Source organism: Varanus komodoensis, unplaced genomic scaffold (genome assembly GCF_004798865.1).
Source record: "Varanus komodoensis strain SLA01 unplaced genomic scaffold, ASM479886v1 scaffold33, whole genome shotgun sequence".
NCBI lineage: Eukaryota > Metazoa > Chordata > Lepidosauria > Squamata > Varanidae > Varanus > Varanus komodoensis.
In genome coordinates, this window is record NW_025335817.1 from 9,829,019 (window position 1) to 9,850,265 (window position 21,247).

Consider the following 21,247-nt stretch of genomic DNA (forward strand, 5'->3'; position numbering starts at 1 on the left):
TTATGTATTTACTCACAAGCCCAATTCAAACTTTGTTGCACATCCAGGTTTGTGGGGAATTTTTAGCAACTGAGAATACAAGTTGCTAAAAATTGAGTTGAGAATGCAAACAAGTTGAGAATGCAAACAGTGGTTATGCATTTGGATGGGGCTTCACGGACAGAAAGCCTCTCCTTCTACAGCAGGATTCAATGTCTCGTTAACTGAAAGGGAAGTGGACTCCTCCATCAGTTACTCTTCCTCATCCCTGCCGATTCTTGCCCTACAGCTTTCCTGTTCCATTGAAACATAAAAAACTGAAAAAAATAGTTTGGTTTGGAAAAGATAACAAGAACTGACTTTGTATTCCAAGAAAAATACTCCATGGGGTGTTTGGAAAAGGAAAACTGAAAACAGGAATTCAAAAGCTACCCAAAGGATAGGAACTCAAAATATATTTCTCTAAGAAAATGTGGGAGAAATCCTCAGACAGAGATGCAGAAAGTTGAAGTGAAATGTTAAGCAACTAGAACTATCCGATGTGGTTTGATTTAGCAACTGGTTTAAAGGCTGACCAGCAACAAAGCCAATGCTGGAGTCGGTGGTTAGAATTACTCTTCTACTAGCTTCCAAAATTCATTCTTTATCTTAGGGTTTTGAAGAGATCAAACCAGAGAGCAGGAAAATGGGAAGTATCCAAAATTCTTCTGCCCCAGCTGGCCAGTAAGCACAATCTAGCCTTCTTATTAGAATTACTTATTAAGAATGACTCGATACGGCAGTTTATGACCTAGGTCTATAAATATCTATTATCAGTGAATAAATATGATATGCAGGGTATTAAGCAAGAATGGAATGGCAAATTGAATTGTCCTATCTTGCCCAATCAACAAATTGTTGTGTTGGCTTCTATTTTAGAAGGGTTACTAGAGTTTAGATTATGTCTAATTCAGAAAAACCTGTGTTCTATGTATATCAAAAATCACAACACCTTTTCAATGAGCCAGATAAGCTTTGACTGTAAGAGATATAGTATAGGTAATGTTTATCTTACCTATATATCAAAGTATATGTTTATCTTACCTATATATCAAAGTATATAGGTAAGATAAATATTACCCATACTATATCTCTTATGCCCAATGGCTGCCTCTTTTGGGAAGAAGGCTATAATATGGGTAAACATTATGGTGGAAAGCTCATAAATGTGCATGTTCTTCTAACACTGTTCCTGCTACTTGAAACGATGCAAGGCCAACATAAATGAACTCTTTGTGCCCTTTTGACAGCCAAAAGATGGATAGTACAATACCGGAAGGATTTAATGGGTGGTCTTTCAGTATAAACTACAAATGTATTAACATATCGATACTTGTTCTGCCTTTGTTGAAGCCTATGTACAGTAAACCTTGGATAGTAGTATATTTTGCTTCACATAAAATATAAGGGATAAACATTGCATGAGTATCTGTTGTAATTGAGCGATTCAAATCTCACGCAAGAAAGCTGTAATACTTTTTAAAAATTGTGTTTCTTTTGCTTTATTGCAACTCACAATATAAATAATGGAACAATATCCCTCTGGAATATAGAAACAGAAAAGAATGTGAGACTGGATCAGAGACTGCTGTGATCCTTGGACACTTGGATCAAGTATGAGTTCACTTGATAACAGCAGCAGCAAAAGTTAGTATGGAGTTAGGATAACCTGGAAACTCTTGTGCAATCAGTCTTCGTAGTAGTGTAGAAAGAGACTTCAGGTTCCAGTGTGATCACAACCACAAGCCAGAAGCACTGTAAAATCACTGCCCATGATGCCGTGTGTGGTTCCATCCATTGCATGGCTCACTGCAATGATGGAGCAATTTGCTTTACTGATCCCCTTTGCCTCCAGAGGAACTGATCACATGAAGATCTGCTGCATCTGAACAGTTGAGCAAGTGGGGACAACAGCACAACCCAACCATCTGCCAGGGCTGCATGGACCAGTTAAACCCAAGCTCACCAAAGTTCTCTGAATTCTGACTCAAAGTACATTCCAACTTGAGGCTGCATCGGATTATGAGCCCCCTCTGCCACTTTGCACATCAAAATCCATGGTATTTGAGTGTGTGTGTATTCCCAATTGTACACATCAGTTGTGCACATCTTTGAAATGCACACATTTTCCTATCCTTGCATAAAATCTATTGATGAACATGTAGATTGCAGTATTTTTGGTCCACAAATCACATTGTAAGCTCAGAAGTGTATGGAGTGCGACCACAGATTGTGCCTGAGTCAGTGTTCAGTCTGGGAGGTACAGGCTGGGTAAACAAAAAAGAACTCAGATTTCTCATACCTCCCTAGCATTTACAGATCCAATTCGCAGTGGGATTCTTTGGCCTGCCATCTGCTCTGGTGTTGGCCCTTATTTCTTTGGATCCCAGCAAAAAGACAACAACAGATGGGGGGAGAAGATTGCATAATTTTAATACCATCAGATGACATTGCTACAAGGAAGCATGGATGCATAAGAAGGGCAATAAAAACAAAGGGAAACATGAGTGAAATGTAGCATCTTATGAGGATATTTATGGCTGCTGGCAACAGAGCAGCTGAACTGGGGCAATGAAATTGTAAAGGGGCTTTTTGTGCCTGGTTTTCCCCTCTTCCAAGGGTGCCCATTTAGGCATTTTCTTCGTTCTTCTTCTAGCTTAGGAGGTCAAAGGGGGGTTTCAAATGTATAATGACATTTGCACTTTACTAACTAATTTAGTTTTTTGACAAATCTCCAGGCAGAACAGAACAAACATGAATCACCTCCATCAAGTACAAGAAGACCATGATGAAGAAGATTAAAAAAAACCCTTAGGTTTAAAAGTTGTTGCATTTAGGACATGGATTTAGAACTCTTCAAACAGTGACCCTCCTGTTGGTTGTAGCTAAGTTGGCTAGGGCTGGTGGGAGCGGTTGGCCAGAACATCTAGGAGAACACAAGTTGGCCATCCCTGAAAAAGAGGATCGTTTCAAATGGAGGAACTGTCCTCTGACAGCCCTTGTCTACACAGGCCCATTTCAGATGGAAAGTTCCTTGAAAGTGTGGGTTTTTTTAAAGTTGTTCCAGAGAATGTGCTATGTTTTTAGTAGAAATAATTTGATAGACCTCATTGACCCTGTTGCATCTTCTGCAGACACCATCTCTGTCATTCTATTTGTTGTGCTGCAAATAGCAAAAGGGACAGAAACCCAACTTTCCCTAGAACGTGAGGCCTATTTTCACACACTCAGTCACATCCCCTCATTCTGTGTAAAGAATATCAGCTGCAGAAGCCCCAGTGGAAGTGGCATCTCCCATAATTCCTTCCAGCCTGCTGAAATGTTACCCAGAAGACCAGGGCAACAGGGAGGAGTGCACCATGGGAAAGAAGCTCTCCTTTCTTCTGTCTACATGGATGCACTCTTAGTGCCACCCAGTTTCAAGGGAAAGAGGGAGATTGTGTTCCAGACTGACTTTTCACAGGAACAAGGGCAGCCAGCCAAAGTGTATGGAAACAGTTACTTATTATATATCTTTTAAATGCTTAAATATGCTAGAAAGTTCATGCAGGCGTATAACTGCTAAAAAAAAAAAAGGTATCATGTGCTGACGTGCTAGTGTCGAGAAGGAAGAAAGCCAAGTAGGTCCCGAAGCATCTCAGAGCTATTAATGAAGCATGACTGGCCACTTCTGCAGCCAAGAGACAAAAAATAATAATAAAAAGGTGAGAGAAACTGGGGCAGAAAACTTAAACCTAAAGAATTTGGATTAAAAAATAATCTGCACCCTCTGAGACCATGTGAGGCAACTCCACATATTTCTAAACTTATCTCTCTGTGAGTGTCCAGCTATGTGAGCTGTTGGCTCAATGTTTCCATAGGCTTTCTAAATTAGGAATTTGGGTCAGGGTCCAAAATAGCACGCAATTCATTCACATAAGAAGAAACCTGCTGGATCAGATAGTGCAGGGATAGGCAACCTGGTGTACTCCAGATGTTTTGGACTACAAATAGAGGACCATCTTGGTTAATGGATTGTATAGAAATCAAATAAATAAATAAATAAGTGAAATACCCTCAGCCCCAGCCAGCATGGCCAGCGGCCAGAACTCTAGGCCTTCCCAATCCAGGGGCATTGCACCTGATGACTGAATCCCATTTGAAAAGAGCTTTTGGGGGCCTGCATTCCAAGGGAGGGGCAAAAAAGTCAAAGGAAATTGGGCGCAAGGCAAGGCGGATAGGGCCAAAATGCCAAAAACACCAAGCTAATTGAACCTGACATTTTCACGGCCAGACAATTAGCTTGAGAGAAGCATTTCAATCTGCAAATACTGAAAAACACCAAACAATTGGCACCTGGGGAGAAAAGAGTGGGCAAGGGGAAGAAGGTGTGGTCTGAGGTATACCAGAGGGCCAGATTGGGATACCAGGTGGGACAGATTTGATCCTGGGGGCTAAGGTTCAACACCTCTGGCCTGCATGGGCTGTACTCTTTGTGGTTCTCATTTAGGTTTCCTAACCATTAGGAAGTACATTCTGATATCCATCCTAAAACCCAGTTCCTTCAGCTTTGCCCCATTAGATCACGTCCTTCTCTCCATCACAGGGGAGAACAGGTCACCCTCCACCATGTGACACCCCTTCACATACCTATATGCTGCTATAAAAGCCCCTCTCAGTCTCCTCTTCCCCAAGCTGAAAAGGCCCCGTTCCCTCAATCTCATCTCATATGGCATCCCCCCTCCAATCCAGCTACCATTCTTCTGACCCCGCTCTGAACTGATTCCAATCTTGCTACGTCTCTCTTGTAATGACATTAACAATCCAGTGACTCCCAGTGCTAGCCTGCTAGAAATTCCACCAGTGATATGCAACTATTTGAACTATTGGCACTTTGAAATAACTAAACCAAGAACACTAAAAGCAGTGTTAAAAAAGCAGCTGTAGGACATTTTCTGTCTTAACATCTATAGGATTGCATCCTAAATCATGTTGGAACTGTGGACAATCAGGGATACCATTTTAAGCCAGGAATTCTTAGGGACCATAGGTCTGGTGGAGAGCATATGCTTTGAAGGCAGAAACTTCCCCCCTCAGGACCTCCAAGTCCCATGCCTGGCCACCTGAAACCCTGGGTGTCTGGGACTCCCATGATCCCATGCTCGCATGGCCCATGGTCCGGACTACATTGAGTGGTTGTCCAAAATATCTGGAGATCAGCAGGGTATGAAAAGCTGCTCTGTATTATAAACATGGGTCCTTAAGTAGCTGGAATGGTATCACCTTTTACAGAAGAAAAAGCTCCCAGTAGGACTACGGACCTCTCACATTTGTAAGAACGCAGAGACATACAACCAACACCCCCAGGAAAGGAAAAATACTCATAAGTGAAGAACTGCAAAATAGCCAAGTGTCTCTTGAAGGGTGATGATGGGATAGAATGGGTCTGATTGGTTGGCTGCTGGCACTGCAATATTTGGTCACAGAACTTAAGGTTCCCAAAGGCTTGCCCTTTCCAGAATGATCCTTAGAGTCCTTGATTTTTATATGGGAAGGTTCTTAATTACAAAGCAAAATGTTTAAATGTAGCTACTTTTAGGACTAGAACTATTTCATGATGCTCTTAAATTTCTATGTACTTTGTTTTCCATACCTATTTTTGGGTTTCTGCTTATTATGAATGTCTGTGGTGGGTAGACCAAAGATAATAAGCAACTACTTCCTACTTCCCCAAATAACAAATTTGTATCATCACTGAACAAAAACAATCCACCTTTGCCTATCCATGAAGATTCCTTTGGTAACTTTGCAGGGGTAAAGGTTGTCTGTGGTAAGCGGAACTTTCTCCTATTCTTTCAATTTCCCTTCTAGGTTTTAGGGAGGGGATTTGGTTGATTAAATAAACAGCTTACATGAGAAAATGGAAGAAAAAAGAAAAGAAACAGGCTATCTCTTTGGGAACGAAGATTAAATATTTCACTTTTTTCAGGCCACCACCCTGATATTCATCAGCTCGGACATGAAGTCCACTGGTAGATTCCCAAGGTAGTTTGTGATTTTGCCAACTGCCTCCCATTCTGAGTGGCTGTGCACTTATCAAAGCAAAACAGGCCTCAGTTATTCCAAAGGCACTTCCCAATGTGATTAAGGCACTTTGAAGCAGGGCAAAAACTAGGAAAGACAATGACAGATAAAGAGCCAGTGGCAGGAGCACTCCCAATTCTAGTCAACCAATAGTCAAAAGAAAGGAAGCACATGATACCAGACATCTTCCAACATTCAAGCTTCAGATATTCGTAAGATGTAAGTGTTGGCCTGAAAGATTCAGCCATAACGTGACTATCAGGACTCTATCCAGGATGAGACTATAAACAGATCTACAGCTGCAAGTTTCTCTTCTCCACAGGCAGGACCAAAACCCCCTGGTAGAACACAGCTTGGGACCAGGCTCTCTGGCCAGTTGCCTTCCCAGTACAGATCTGTGCAGTCATTAAGATCATTGGAGGAGGACCTGCTGGCAGTACCATAATTTGCAGAGCAAGCAGGAAGTGGGTCTTTCCCTTGGTGGCACCCATTTTATGGAATGACCCCCCCCCCCCACTGGTATCTGGGAGGCACCAAGTGTGTGTGTCATTCTTTAGGTGTCAATTAAAGACCAGGCCTTTCCCAGCTGAATGTGCTTCTGATTTTAGTCTGATTTTAGTGTATTTATTTGTGTTTTCTATTAATGCTTTAGCCATGTTTATGTATTTAATTCCATTTAATGCATATTATAATCTATTTTGCGGACCACTCAGTTATATTTGTAAATATGCTTCAGCAGTGTATTAATTTACTAAACAAAGAATAAAAAATAATTTCATGCAGGTTCAGCTCCTGAAATGCTTGCTGAAGAGGACCAGGTAATCAAAAACAAATGGAAACAACCTTTGCCAGAGAGCCTGGCCGTTACCAGGCCGGAAGTGAGTGGGCAGACCAACAGTCTGAAGGCAAGCTGCTTAGGTCTCCCTGGCTTGTGGCTCATCTTCTCCTACAAGAGGAGTTTATTCCCTCTGCCATAAGAGTTGGTAGAACAGATCAGACAGTTCCAACCTTCTAACCTCCTAATGAGGTAAGACCAGAATGCCCATCATCCCCAGACAACAAATAAGATGGGCGTACAATCCAATGCGTCCAGAGGGCACCAGGTAGGGGAAAGCTGGTGTATTCTGACTGGAATAGACGCTTCAAGGCTTCAAGCTCCTCAAGATTTCAGTCTGGAGTATTTCCAGAGACAGCAAGAATGGGCACTTTGGACTGTCTCCATGCAAAGCATGTGGTCTTCCAGAGAATTAGGTGAACAAATGCAAAGCTTCTCCATGTACGGGTTGGGCCTGCTTCTCCCAAAATGCAGCATTCTAAGTGGATACTTCAGATACTGAATCTGAATGGGAAGACTGCTTAGCTGACCTGCAAGGCTGGCCTGTTCCAAGAATACGCCAAGTAGCTCATGAGAACCAGACCACCTCTGCTTTGGGGGAAAACACAGTGGAACGGGTGGGTGGTCAAAGGGTAAGGAGTGTCACGCAATCAGCCCAGTGTTCCCTGCCAGATCAAACAAATGGACCTATGAAGTAATGTCCAGTGTTCCTGCTCTCCGACCACAAGCAGCGTGAACCTCCCTGAGGGTGGAGCTAATTCCATTTAGAGAAAAAGGGAGGAGGGGCATTCAGTTTGGAATCAATTCTTGGTATGGGCAAAAGCAGAACTCTGCAATTAGAAGATCTGTTAGCTTGAAAGATGTCTCTTGCTAACAACTTTTATATTACTCCCTCAGCACGACCAGCCAGCTTTTTAAAATAATTGTTGTGGGTAGGGAAAAGGAAAGAGGCTGTAAGAAAGAGACAGTGGCTCATGACAAACCTTGTGACCAGTTCCTGTCCACATGTCTGATCCCTGCTCACTCCGCAAGAAACGAGCAGCAGTCCAACACAACGTTTGCTCAGTTCTCCCCAGCTTTCCTCCATAAACAAAACCAAGGCCAATTCAGTCCAAATGGGATCTTTGCACGAATAGTACATTTGCTCAACATGCTCCTGGGAAAACTGCACACACTTAGCTATTTGCAAACATTTGTAGCAGGCATGGGCTGCAAACAAAAGATTGCTCTTGCGGTTTGTGAGGGAAAACCACCCCAAATGTTCATAAATCCCTAGCTAGGAGCAAGGAGAGCAGATTCTTGGGAGCCTCCATACGGCACGTCAACAGACCCTGAACTGGATCTCATTACATCACATAATGCAAAGCACAGAATCACAGTGCTGGAGGGGATCTCAAAGACCATCTAGTCCAATCCCCTGCTGTAACGTATCTGACATAGCATCTAGCTTCTAAAGAAAGAGAGGCCACAATAATCTCCAACAGCTCTTACTAGCCAGAAATTCTTTCTCCTGTATATTCAAAATTCTTCTTCTGTAATTGGGTCCCTGGGTTTGGGTCCTGCCCTCTGAAATGAACAGGAAACAAATCTACACCAATAACCAGGTGAAAATGGTTCATATCTCTGAAGATGAATATCTTGGTTCCACCAAATCATCTCTTCTCCAGCTCAGCCTTTTGCAGCCTTTCCTCAAAGGACTTGCTCTCCAGACCAAGCTTAAAAACCTTCAGCTTCCACTGTCTGCCTCTGAATACATTCCAGGTTGCTGTTACCTTTCTTAATCTGTCATGCCCAGAACTTCAGCTGAAGTTTGACCAAAGCAAAATACAGTGAGACCTCTATGCCCTATAAATCGTGGCTCTGCCTGGCTTAGTACTGTCCCATCAGTCCTCAGGGTTCAAGCGCACTGCAGAGCTTGGATCCATCTGGCTTATTACTGTCTTGTCTAGTTTGACTTCCTACATCTCCCCAGAATGGTTCCAAGCAGAAATCCCAGCTAACCCTTGAAACAGAGAGAAGGGGTTTCACAGCTGTGCGAGCATGTTGTGTGGCTCTGTTGTGTGGCTCTGGTTAGACTGTTGCGCTGGGACTTGGCGGCTCCTGGTTCTAGCCCCCACTCAGCCATGAAGCTCCCTGTGTGACTGGGCCAGTCACGATTCTTAGCTTTACCTCCCTGATGGGGCTGTTGTGAGGACTGAAAGGAGAGAAGGGGGACTGAGAAAGCCTCCTTGGGTTTCTTGCAAGAGGGAAAAAAGTGGGCCATCAAGCTAATAATAAATAGGCAAATTAATATATAAGTATTGCAGGAGGAAGCCTTGGGAAGAAAATAAATATACCAGGAGAAGCATTTGTTATCTTGGTGTCTGCTTCCATGCTTGCCAAAACTTAAACAAATAAAGTGCTCTGGACAATTTGAAGAGTATTATTGCATGAAGATAAACTCTTCTCGTAAAGTACCGCCTGCTCCACATTACTCAACGGCAAACTTGAACCTGCAATTCTGAGTGCACACTTCACTAGGAGCCTGAGCAAGGGAAGCCCAACCAGCTTGGCAACTTGAGACGAAGCGGCAGATGATGTTTGCTCCATCCTCACGCCAGGTGGGTCATTCCCGGGACTGGCAAAATTATTTCAGAACCTGATGTAGCAAATGGGGCCAGCGCCTCTGCTTGGGACTAAACACGCCAAGCCAGAGAGGCACAACCACTGGAAGGCTGGACTGCTGCTCGGGAGAGGTGCGTTCTACTTCCCACTTGGCCATGCAACTCACTGGGTGACCTAAGGACAGGCACTGAGGCTTGGCCTCGTGCCAGCTGCCTGCAAAATGCCCATTTGTGCAAACATGTTTTGCCACATGCACATACTGCAGTTCTAGGTGTGCATTTAAAAAACTTGCACCTGAAGGTGCTCTAGGAGCTTGCAGTACCTGGACAGAGGACTGCGCATGTTGAGAGCGGCTGCACCAGAGGTGCCACACATACCTGTGCTGCTCCATGCATAATGGGGAGAGAGCACGTGCCCCCTCTATCTCTGGATGGGCCCTCCGTCTGATCTAAGGGGGCTCTTTCTAATGAGATGGAATGGAAAGCTTCTGCTTTCTCATTAGTTTCTGGTCAGTTTAGCCACGCCCTCTGGTGGGAAGAGCCAAGAGGGGTGCTCAGACTATGTTCCCATGCATGCTCCTTATGAAGAATAAACCAGGATTCGCAGCAATCCTGGCTTATTGTTATATCCAAACATGGTCCATGCCTGGAATGGCACTTGGCAGCAGAATCAAGGGCTGTAGAAACAGACCTAACCAATTTTTAATAACAAGTAAAGAAAAAAACCAGGCCTTGTTTGACCTTTTAAAAGGGCAAAGCTATTTTTACATTTCCATCTATGATGCTATTTATTCGATCATGACTAACAGTGTTTTTGTAAACCTCCTGCACCACAGCACCATTTTTATTGCAACCTCTTTCTGTCCTGATATCACAAATTGGTTCATAGCTGCTTTGTTGATTAATCAACCCTCCATCGTGCACCGTCAATCTGCCTCTATCAGCAACATCTGGATTCTCTCTGAGTGTGTGAACTTTGCTTTCCACCAGCATTCCTTTAAGCCGGACATAAAACTGAGCCTGAGTACAAATGCTGATGCAGTCAACATCTGCAGATCTGATGGCTTCTGAAGGGCAGGTTTCCCTCCTATCTCTGTGAACTCCCTGCTGTTTCATCAGGCTCAGATTCCACTGCCACAGTGGATGGCATTTTTGTGCAGAGTCACTGCAGCACTGATGGACTTTAATTCAATAAAAGACAGCTTATTAAAATAAGCCAGTACACTCTCTATCACAGTTTCCATTATGAAAAATATATTTCCTGTTATGGCTTCTCAGAAAATGAATTGTGTGAATGGAGAACCCAATCACATTCATGCCAGTGAAAATAAGAAAAGCTGACTCCGCTTAGTCATGCATTTCAGTTGCACAACGGCAAAACTGCACAGATCGTTTGTGTGTTTGATCATTTGTTTTCCTGAAACTTAAAGCTATCAGAATTTCTCAGAGGAGACAGTGCAAACCACAAGCCTGATCAAGGAAGAGTTCACCGAAAGCTCCACCGGCATCACCACAGTTTTCTTCCCAAGTTAACCCAGATGTTATAAATCTTAGCCACCAATACTGATCAGACTTACTTTGCAAGTCCTCCTCACGACTCCTCAAAAACCAGCCTGATGTAAAGGAAAGACAAACATGGGGGAGTTGGGTCCCCACGGCCTTTTGGTGTGTGGCTGTGGGTGAGAGCGAGACAGAGAGAAAGTAGCGATTTTATGCAGTCATATAAATGATTTCCTCTCCGTAAAGGCATTTACATACTTAGCTCTTCAGAGCCCTTCTCCAAATATGACCACTGGTATTGGGCAGATAAGACTGATTGCTCTCACTGGTGGCACCCTTTTTTATTATTTTTAAAGGTATGTGCTAAGTTCTTTCATGGATTTTTTTAAACAGAAAGGTGGGGATAAAAAATCGTTAAACCAACCGCCCCCAGAATACAGGCAAGCACACATATACGTCGTCCCTTAACACGCTCTGCAGACACTTTCATTCTGGCCATTACAATGAGCCGGATCGCCTACAGAGGCACTGCTATCCCAGACCACAGATGGGGAGAAAGCTCAGGCTAGTGGCTGAGGGCAATTTGTAACCAGACGGACCCAACTTCAGTCCCTGGTGTCCTGCGGCAGGGCTGGGAAGACCCAGTCTGGAAATCCCGGACAGACACTGTGCTGCACTGTGTCACGCATCACGGAGGCCAGGGGACCCAACAGAGGCTGCTTTTCTGGCAATGGCTTCGTGCTTCTTGCAGCTTATCTAGACCACAGGCATGCAAGCCTCTGCTCACTCGATGACCATCGCATTTATCGACTTTCCAAGGCTGGAAAATCACTTCAGCCTCATCAGAGACTCACCACACTCGGATACCCCTTCCTGCTTTGCGGAAGGAACAGCGCCCACTGTTTTGCTGAGTGGCCTTTGGGGCATCCTGGGGCAGGAAAGGGAGGAGAGCAGTGCTGCCAAGAAGCAAGCTGTCCTGGAGCCCCCTTGGGCCCCTTTCCTCCTGCTTCAGAGCGACGCACTTAACCAAATGCAGCCATCAAGGCATCTGCCGAGCGAGAGGGCTGTGCAGGGGGCCTTCCCCGCCACACTTCCCTGTCCGCCATATGACACTCAGAATCCTCCAATTTCAGGGGGTTGCAGGCAGTCCCACAAAACTGTACCCTCAGTGACTTTAGATCAGGTTTGGGGATGACATGCACAAGGGGAGAGACAAAGAGACATTTGAGGCATCCATCACTATAACCTTCCCCCATGCCTTCCCCCAATGGGGGCAATCTGGTTTAACTGTATGGTCTCCCCCACCCCTTTGCTACAGATTGTTCTAAAATTTGTAAACTCTGCTTGACTAAAAGGCCACCACTAAAGATTATGAAGAAATTAAGTAAAACCAACAAATACTCCCACTCTCTACCAGCTGAGCTGGACTGCAATGTCCATCATTCCCAGCCAACGTGACCTTGTGGGAAGTGTGCTGCAACATGTCTGAAGAGGACCGAGCCAGCCAAGGCCAATCCAGGACACGTCCCTCCTGCAGCCAGTGCTGGAGCTGAGGTGCTTCAGCACAGGAAATGAAGCAAGTTAAGCGGGAAAGTTTCACCATCCCAAACTTGCCAGGTTCCTTGAATGGCCTTTCTACAGAACAGCTGCTGGCTGCAGAAGACAGCAGAACACATGCAGCTCTCCGGTTGCATGTGGAAAGCTAGACTCTTTTTTAAAGAAACAACAAATAGAGCCAGAAGAAAAGCAAAACAGCGGCTCCATCACAGCATGCGTTGTTTTTGAGGCTTCTGCTGACCTTTTCTTCCGTACAAAACTTTGTTTCCCCGCAAAAGGAAAAGGGTTTGGGACTGCCTAAATAGTTTGCCAAGAGCTGAGCTCTTCCCCACTTGCCCTCAAAAAATAAAAACATATATTTGATATCATTAAACCTGCTTCTTCCCCTAGCTTGCCAAAGCATACAAGAAGAATGTGAAATAACCTCATAAAAAACCCAAATGCTATCCGTTAAAACTTTCCAGCAGTTATTAAGCCCAGAAAGTCCCAAGCCCAGGTCACTGGATCCCACAAAGCATGCTGCAGCACAGAAGGGGTATCAGCCCCTTTCTAAATATTCGCAGCGTCAGGCTCGGGTGGGCTTCAAGTGTGAGGGACTCCACAGCTGATCTGCCACAACCAGGAAAGCTTTTCCCCAGAACCTCTTTTCTGAGCGAATGGCATCCAATGCAAGGTAGATACAAGGAAATACTCGGACCTTTCCGTCACAAGTTTTGGCAGTGACCCCAGTTCAGATGGCTTTAATGGACGGTGCAAAAAAATTCGGGGTTCAACAGCCCCATCACCCTACTCTGCAAGGAGGAAAAAGGATGGGGATTGGTGGCAGAGGATGGGAGCACCAGCATGGCAAAGAGAAAGAGGGTGCAAGGGAGAAAGAAGCTGTTCCACTTTTGGCTCTGTCTCAGCCCAGAGCCAACCTGAGGTGCCAAAAGAGTTGCCCCCAAAAGCATGTGGCCCTCGACAGAAAAAAGGCTATTATCCTTGAAGGCTGCGCAGATCCTGGATGAGCAGAGGTGATATGCCAGGCACTACCAGATGGGGAGAGGTAGGGGTTCCATGCCTGTTTGTGGGCTTTGCCTTGCTGTGGGGGAAAGGGATGTGGGACCTGGACGGCCTACCCCAGTGGGGTTCTCCTCAGGGCACTCCATCCATCCATCCATCCATCCATCCATCCATCCATCCATCCGAGGCATTAAAACAATTAGAATTTAAGAAAAGGCCTGGAGAGACTCGTCTTCAAATCCTAGCTCAGCCATGAAACTGGCTGGGGGCTCTTAGGGCAGCCACTATCTCTCCGCCTCAGCTTAGCCCACCCATACAGCGCCGTTGGGAGAACAACATGGAGAACATAAAAAATAGGAGGAGCAGAAGCACATCGTCCTCCTTAAGCGCTTGTGAGGAAAGGAGGGGCAGGAGTGTACCAAATAAGTATGGATGCACACAAAACAGATCACATTAAATCTTGCAGGGGTGAGACAGGTGCAGGGGTAGAAGGGCTGTGCGTCTTCCCCAGGACCCACTGAGGGGGAAGCATCCAGGTGTTCTCTTTTACAGAGAACAGTCTAAGTCAAGCTGACCAAGGACTGTCCTCTGTCTGAAGGGGCTCCCCATCTGAAGGGCTGTCCTGTCCAGTTCCAGTTTTAGAATCAAGCATTACAACCCATCAACAGCAGCTGAACAGCAGACCGAAGCGCGAGGCACACCAGTTGCTTGGTCCTGCTCTTCCCCACTATGCTGAAATGTCTGGTATTTCTGTTGAAACGATAATGACCATTTCTAACTTTGCCGTTCATGCATATGCATTAGCACATGCAGGTCTTATGCAAATTCACATCCTCTTCTGGCCCCTTTGAGGTTTGCCTTGTTTCCATGCAAAACCACTGTGACCTTGGCTGCCATCACCACAGTGGCTAACGCAGCCACTGTGGCAGCAGAAGACACGCGACATGCGGGAGCGCAAAGCAGGCACGCCGGATGGGGTGGGGGGTGGGGGTCCCGGGCATGCCACCCAGAGGCTGCGTGCTGCCATTCCCTGCAGCATCTGAGAAAGAGCAGGAATGCATGTCACCCAAGAGCCAAATGCAACTCTACATGGCCAGGAATTAGATTTTTCTGAGCCCTGGTTAGACGATCTGCCAAAGATATCTTTATAACAGAAAAACATTAAAAAGGCTTTCAGAAAAACAGACAAAGTTCAGGGTCACTCTTATAAGGAAAAGGAAGTTAAATTCATAAACAGAATACAGAATCATTTAAAAGAACAGGGAAAACAAGAGAGAAAAGAAATGTGCACGGATCCAGAAGAGTGGACCAAAATACACACACAGAGGAAAGTTAGCAGCACGGCCAACTTGAAGGGTAAGCCAAAGTAAAGTTGAGACTGTGGCTAAGATAAAAAGCACAACAATCATAAACTATCGACATCAGCATTCTATCGCCAGCAAGAAAATGCCAGCCAACCTCTTTGTTCTCATCCATCTGCCTTGTATATTAAAACCACAGAGGAAGGGACCAAATTGTCCCAGTTTATCTTGTCTGTCATATTAGTCACTCTTAATGCCAAAAGACATATTAAGGTGCTCATGCTTTAAAAAACAAACAAGGTGGGGGAGTCCTGACACCCGTCCCCCTCTGTTTAAACTGTGTACTTGGTCTTTTAAAAACTCCAGCACTGAGGATTAATTTAGGTGATACAATGGAAAAACAAAACAAGATGAGCCACAAGGCTGATAATCTCACATTTCAGAGCAGGGAAAACAATGGCAGGCTGAGAGAGGCAATGCAAGGGATAAGTAAGGATTTTGCATTCATACAAGCATGTTCCATTTGAAGATCCAAATGCAAACCAGAGCATGAGCCTGCAGAAAATATTTGCCAGTTGTCAGACATGGGTTCTTTTTGTTCCTGATTCCCAGTTTGATTTGCACCAATTTCCTATTTTGCCCAAATTTCCCCCATATGCTGAATCAGCCCTGCTTCAGTCTATACTGGAAGTTGTGCCAACAGGGAAAAACTTGCAGAAACTACTGCTGCTCCACAGGGGCCCCTTTCACCAGTGGCAGGAAAAGAAACTTCAGCCAATCCACTTCCAAGGAACCAGCTCCAATAGCAGCTTTTCTGGCCTTATAAGATCTTCCACAGTATGGGGAATTTGTCTGGGGGGAAAAAACCACACCAATTTACTCTGATTTCTGACCATGAACGCATTGCTGGCAAACACAGAATGGAAGAGAACTAAATGTACATGATGCATTATCAGTGAAACATCTTGGATTGGTGGGCACCTTTAGAAATTTGAAAGCGTGTCAAATGGAGGCAGGGGATCTGCTCGTTCATACAATAGCTACTATGGTTGTTGTAAGGATAACATTGAGAGGCGGAGGAAAATTACGAGGAGCAGTAGCAGAATTACATAAGCTGCCTTAAGTTTCTTGGAAAGAAAAAAAAGCAGGATATAAATGCAATGAATAAACACATAAAATGGCGCCCACAGTTCCCAGTTAAGTAAATAAATAAATTAGACAAATCCTGTAACTCCCAGCATGCCCTGGCTAGTATGAGTGCTCGGCCGCTCTTTTCTGGCTCATCATGCATCCTCACAAAGAGGATTCCAAATGGCAGCCTGCACTCCAAAGCAAGTAACCCAGCACAATGGAAGGTACCCCTCAAAGACAGCTAACCTGTCATTGAGTTCTCTGACGTGCAAAGCTGCTCCCTCAGCTTCTCCACATCGTCGGGATGGACCTGCTCATAGAGAGTGCTGCCGAACCACTCCGACTGCGGCTGGTTCAGAACTGGAGTGACGGAATCCGACACGTAGATCACGCGGCCCGTTTCGGCCGCCACGACAAAGAGAAAGCCGTCCGCAGCTTCAAGGATGAGGTGCTTCAGTTCCTTGCCAAGAAAAGGAGAAACAAGTATTTAGAGAGTTCACCAAAGGTTTCCTGTGCTATTTTACAACTCCATTTGTTCTGTCAGCAAGCCTTTTTCTCGTTTCATAATATATTTGCAGGATTGCCATTTTTGATGAATTATTTGCTTTACTTTGTCAACACATTCATCAGGTTTTTCTTTCTCTTTCATTATTCCTTAACTTCGTATGTTCAAACCTATCTGCCATCACTGTTCATGGGTGCCATTCCAGGTAATTCTGGGCAAATAATGTGACATTCACCAGGAATAGCTGTGAAAATGAGCCCCACTGCCAAAAGGTAATCTCTCATTCCTGCCCATTTGCTCATTTGGGTGTCAAATTTAAGGACAAATAAAAATTAGCCCAGGTGATGACGACTGGCGATGACGTGGGCGAAGAGAGAAGGCAGGAGCCTTTCCATTGTGGTACGTGATTGTTGGAATTCCTTTCCCATGTGAAGTCCGCTTGGCACCAGCTTTGTTTCCCTTTCAGTGCACACAAGAATCCTTTTGGTTTGCCAAGGCTTTTTAGGTGTTTATAATGGATTTTATGGTGGTGCTTTAGGAGGCCCACGGTGCTGTGCTGCAATTTGGTCATCATTTTTATCACGCCATGAATTCTGGTTTTATGTTTCTGCATTCGTTTTTCTTCTTGTTTCTGTAAAGCCACCCACCTGCTCGGTTAGGAAAGAAGGCTTATACGCTCCATCAGTAGATTTGTTCCCAGTGCCCCTCATGGACTTCATGTGTGACACTGCCATACGCAGGATGGTCAGCTTGTCAGGTTTGCGCGCCAAGGCGCTGCAGGTGGGCACCATGTCAGAGAGCTCGGTGATGTACTGGGTCATCTTGTTCCTCCTGCGTCTCTCGATCTCACTATGGTTCTCCCTAAACGCACATGAGAAGGAGCAAACCGAGAGAGAAAGCGAGATGCTGTCGGTAAAAGATGCAGTGCTTGGAAATAATCACAATTGCTCAAAGAATGTCCAGAGGGGTGCGTTGCACTCTAGCGTGCCCAAGAACTGGAACCCAAGGACAATGGCAACCAGTGGCTCCCATTTAGTTCTGTGGGACTAAGAAAGGCCGCAATCAAGCACACTCACCTAGGAGTAAGTCCCACTGAACTCAGCGATTCTTACTTCTGAGAAGACTGGTACAGGATTGCACTGAGAGTCAATCTGCAGTTACACTGGGTTGTCATTAGGCCATTTTTAACCCCAACCCAATGGTGACCCTGCCTTTGTCCTGTTACAGCTGGAAAAGGGACCTTTGGCCTTCCAGCATTTGTGGGACTACAACTCTTGCCATTCCTGACCGGTGGCCAAGGGGTCTACAGCTGGTTAATCTGACAAACCCCACTTATACATTACATCAGGGTTAATTCTTTCAGCCCTAATACTTGACTAATTTCAGAGATGGTCTCAGGAGCAGAATTCCAGGGCATGTGTTTGTGTGTGCGGGGGGGGGGATGTGGGGCCCAAAATTAAGACATGTTCCCCAAAGCTGTTACTGCTAGGAACTAAGGAAAGGCACCTCAGGTTTTTAGGCAGGAGAAAAACAGCAAAGAGTCCAGGAAAATGCTGAACAATTACATCTAGGGGAAAGCGGGGTGGCCACCCTGAGAACTTTGGTGACCAGGCTGAAATGCTTGGCAGGCCAGTTCTGCTCCCTGGGCCTGGGGTTCCTTGCCCCCCATCTTCCAGGCTGTCCTCCGGTCTTGTGAAAAGAAGTGACACCCTCCACACAAAACTGCCAGGGGGACAAGCACCTCCCACCCCACACTTCTAAAAATGGAAGATTCCATTTCACCAACAGGGATTCCTGGGAGGGCAGCTGTGCACCTCCTCCCCACGACACACACATCACAAAAATGCAGGCTCCTGCGACACGCTAACCCCTTGCTGCCCACCACAGCCATGTCACTTTGTGAGCGAAGAATGCTTTGCCCTCGCCACGGCACCCTTCACGCGGGGAGCGACTCAGAGCGCGCAGCAAAGGCGAAGCATTGTCGTCGTCCATTCTTGCTGTTGGGAAGGCCAAGTTCAGCAACCCCAAATCCAGTGATTTCTTTCAGGCACAGGAGAACACATGGGGCCCCCCTGCCCACAAAGCCTTTAATTGCAATGGAGGAAGACAATCCACATTCACATTCTTTCTGGGTGGGCAGATCTCCCTCCTCCACTGAAAGGAACAGAGCAGGCCTCTGCGAGCTGAGGGACCCCATGTGTGCCCCGGAGTACACCTGGAGCTCCGTACGGGGCAACGAATCGACAAATGTCCGGGCCACCGCCCACTCCAAGCCCAGTCTAAGCTTGGAGCAGGAGATCACCAAGAGTTTCCAAGAAGGGAATGCAGGATTTCAGAGCTGGGAACCAGCACTTTGAAGCCAACAAGGAATTCGACCATTTCCCGTGTGCATCCCTTCAAATCAAGATGCGGTAATGTGATGATATGTGAAGTCCTTCCTTTGTTTGAACCAACCTTCTCAGCAAATTCTTGTCTTGATGAAAAAAACAAAAAACAAAAAAGCATTCTGTCCATGGCTAAGCAGGCTATTTTTTAATGGTAATAAACTAAGTTTTCTGCATTTAGCCAACCCAACTTTCTGCATTACAAAAGGCTGAATGTGCAATGTGCATAAATCGGGCGACTTGTATGATCGAGCATGGCTACACTTCGTTCTTGCTTTGCTAGAACCTTGGAGAGGGGCCAGCTGAGACCAGAGACCGTTACTCAGTCAGCCTTAGGCTTGCAATGTACCAGCAGGCATTGTCATGCACACACGAACAGGCTTATTTTCCAGAAGCATCAAGTCTGGTAGCTTGCTTTATTTTAATGAAAGTGAAGCTATAAATAAAGAAACAGATAATTACCCATTTTGATATACATTTCCAATTTTTCACAGTGGTCATTTACGCTGTGCGGGAGTTCCAGGGATTGTACCCTGTGTTAACTGTGACGGTTTGAATGCTCGGAGTGCTTGCTTAGCTAGTATATGTGCCCTGTGATCTCTGTGGAAGACAACCGCTTACAGACCCCGAGTCCAGAGATTCAGCTCAAGAGCACAGCGGCCTCCCAAAGCCCACTGCACCAGAGACGAGCACCTAGTGGGCCGGGCTTGTTCAGAGCAGTTTCCCACACTGCTTGCGACATTTTGCTGCATGTGCCCAGCACTTGTGTGTCTCCAAGAGCTGCTTGCCCATGTCCAGCTAGAGGGTAACTTGCAAGATGTAAGCGGGCGGCTACACTGGTATGCCTTCGGCTCTCCACAGCAGGTAGCTTTCTTGGAATCCTGATTCTGATTCTTCCAGAGAGCAAGCGGGCCAGTGTGGCGTAGTGGGGTTAAGGGCGTGGGACTGGCACTCAGGCAATCCGGGTTCTAGTCCCTGCTCAGCCATGGGACCGACTGGGTGACTTTGGGCTAGTCACACACTCTCAGCCCAGATGGCCTGGGAGGCCCATTCTGACTCACTCTGTTTTCTGTGTTGTTGTGGGGATAAGATTGAGAGCAAGAGGAAAAGAATAGCACAAGTCACTTTGAGTTCTTTGTAAGAAAGAAGGGTAGCAATAAATATATTAAATACATAAAATAGGTGGAAGGGGGACAGCAACCCATCTAGGCGCGCTCTGGGACATGGGAGCATCCAGTGTGGTCCCTGCTGGTGATATCCACAGCAGACGGGACACACCTAAGCTTGTCCATGGATGGAGAGCTAAATTTGAGACACTTCTTCTGGTGCTCTAGCTTTCAGAGATGAGGCAAGAGACTTCTGCCAAGAAAGCTTTTCATGCAGTGGCCCCGGGTTCTACAATTCCCTCACACAGGCAAATTAGTCTGGTGCTGACATTGCTCTCTCTCAGACACCTGACCATGTCTGCCCACTTTCATTCCTTACTGGCTCTGTCTGTTTTTATTCAGCACTGCACTTTAGCTTCTCTGAAATGCTAGCTTGTCCTTAATTTGAAATGTTTCAGTTGGAACATCACAAACTGCTTAATACTGGTGAGATCCAGGAATGCATATTCTGACAGGCAGCTGTTCTCCAGGGTCTCAGGCAGACCAAGGTGAACATTTTTTAACAATCCATGGGCATTCCTAACAGCTCTACAATATATATGGGAAGCCATTGACTTGGATTGCAAGCCACGGTTACCCGGACCAAGGTCATTGTGTACTGACAGCTGGTGATGTTCATGCTATTCAGTTCAGAATAACCCCCTGAAAGCTTCACAGGGAACCTGTGTCCATGATTTGCATTCTTCCCTGTAAGAGCACCAACATTACAAGCAGGCTCTGTTACCATTTTATGAAAAAGATCAATCCAAGTTTGCAACTTTTTGGTGAGTCCTGTCCTCTTACTTGGACATCCTTGGCTTGGATCAGCCATTATTTTGACTACCCAAAGGGGGACGAGGGAGGAAGATGCTCCCAAAGTTGAGAAGCAAAAGACAAAAGAGCTTGGGGTCTGGGTTAGGATACGGTTATCCCTCACTGTTCTCTCAGCGCGTACCTTGCATACTATTCCTTATCACCAGAGATTTGATCATCATACCTGTAAGATAAAGCAAAACGATTTGATAAATCAATATGAAGCTTTCGTGGGATCCAGGATAATAACAGCATCGAGAAAAATATCCTTGTGTGAACATAAGAAGTCTATACATGGCAAGTCTTACAATGGGTCACTGTAGTTCAGTGTTACAGGAATGAGCCTGCCAAACCTTTGCATTGATATATGCTCCTTGTACACTGTAGGAG

At 45.6% G+C, this 21,247-nt stretch overlaps 1 protein-coding gene across 1 annotated transcript in view; it reads right to left on the minus strand.

Annotated features, from left to right (window-relative positions):
* Window positions 1–21,247, minus strand: part of ARNT2 (aryl hydrocarbon receptor nuclear translocator 2) — a 119,748-nt gene that overhangs the window by 84,919 nt on the left and 13,582 nt on the right. The window contains exons 4-5 of the mRNA XM_044438818.1: window positions 17,163–17,376; window positions 16,257–16,470 (exon numbers count right to left, since the gene is read on the minus strand). Coding sequence (XP_044294753.1) covers window positions 16,257–16,470; window positions 17,163–17,376 — 428 coding nt within the window. The remainder of the gene's footprint in view (window positions 1–16,256; window positions 16,471–17,162; window positions 17,377–21,247) is intronic.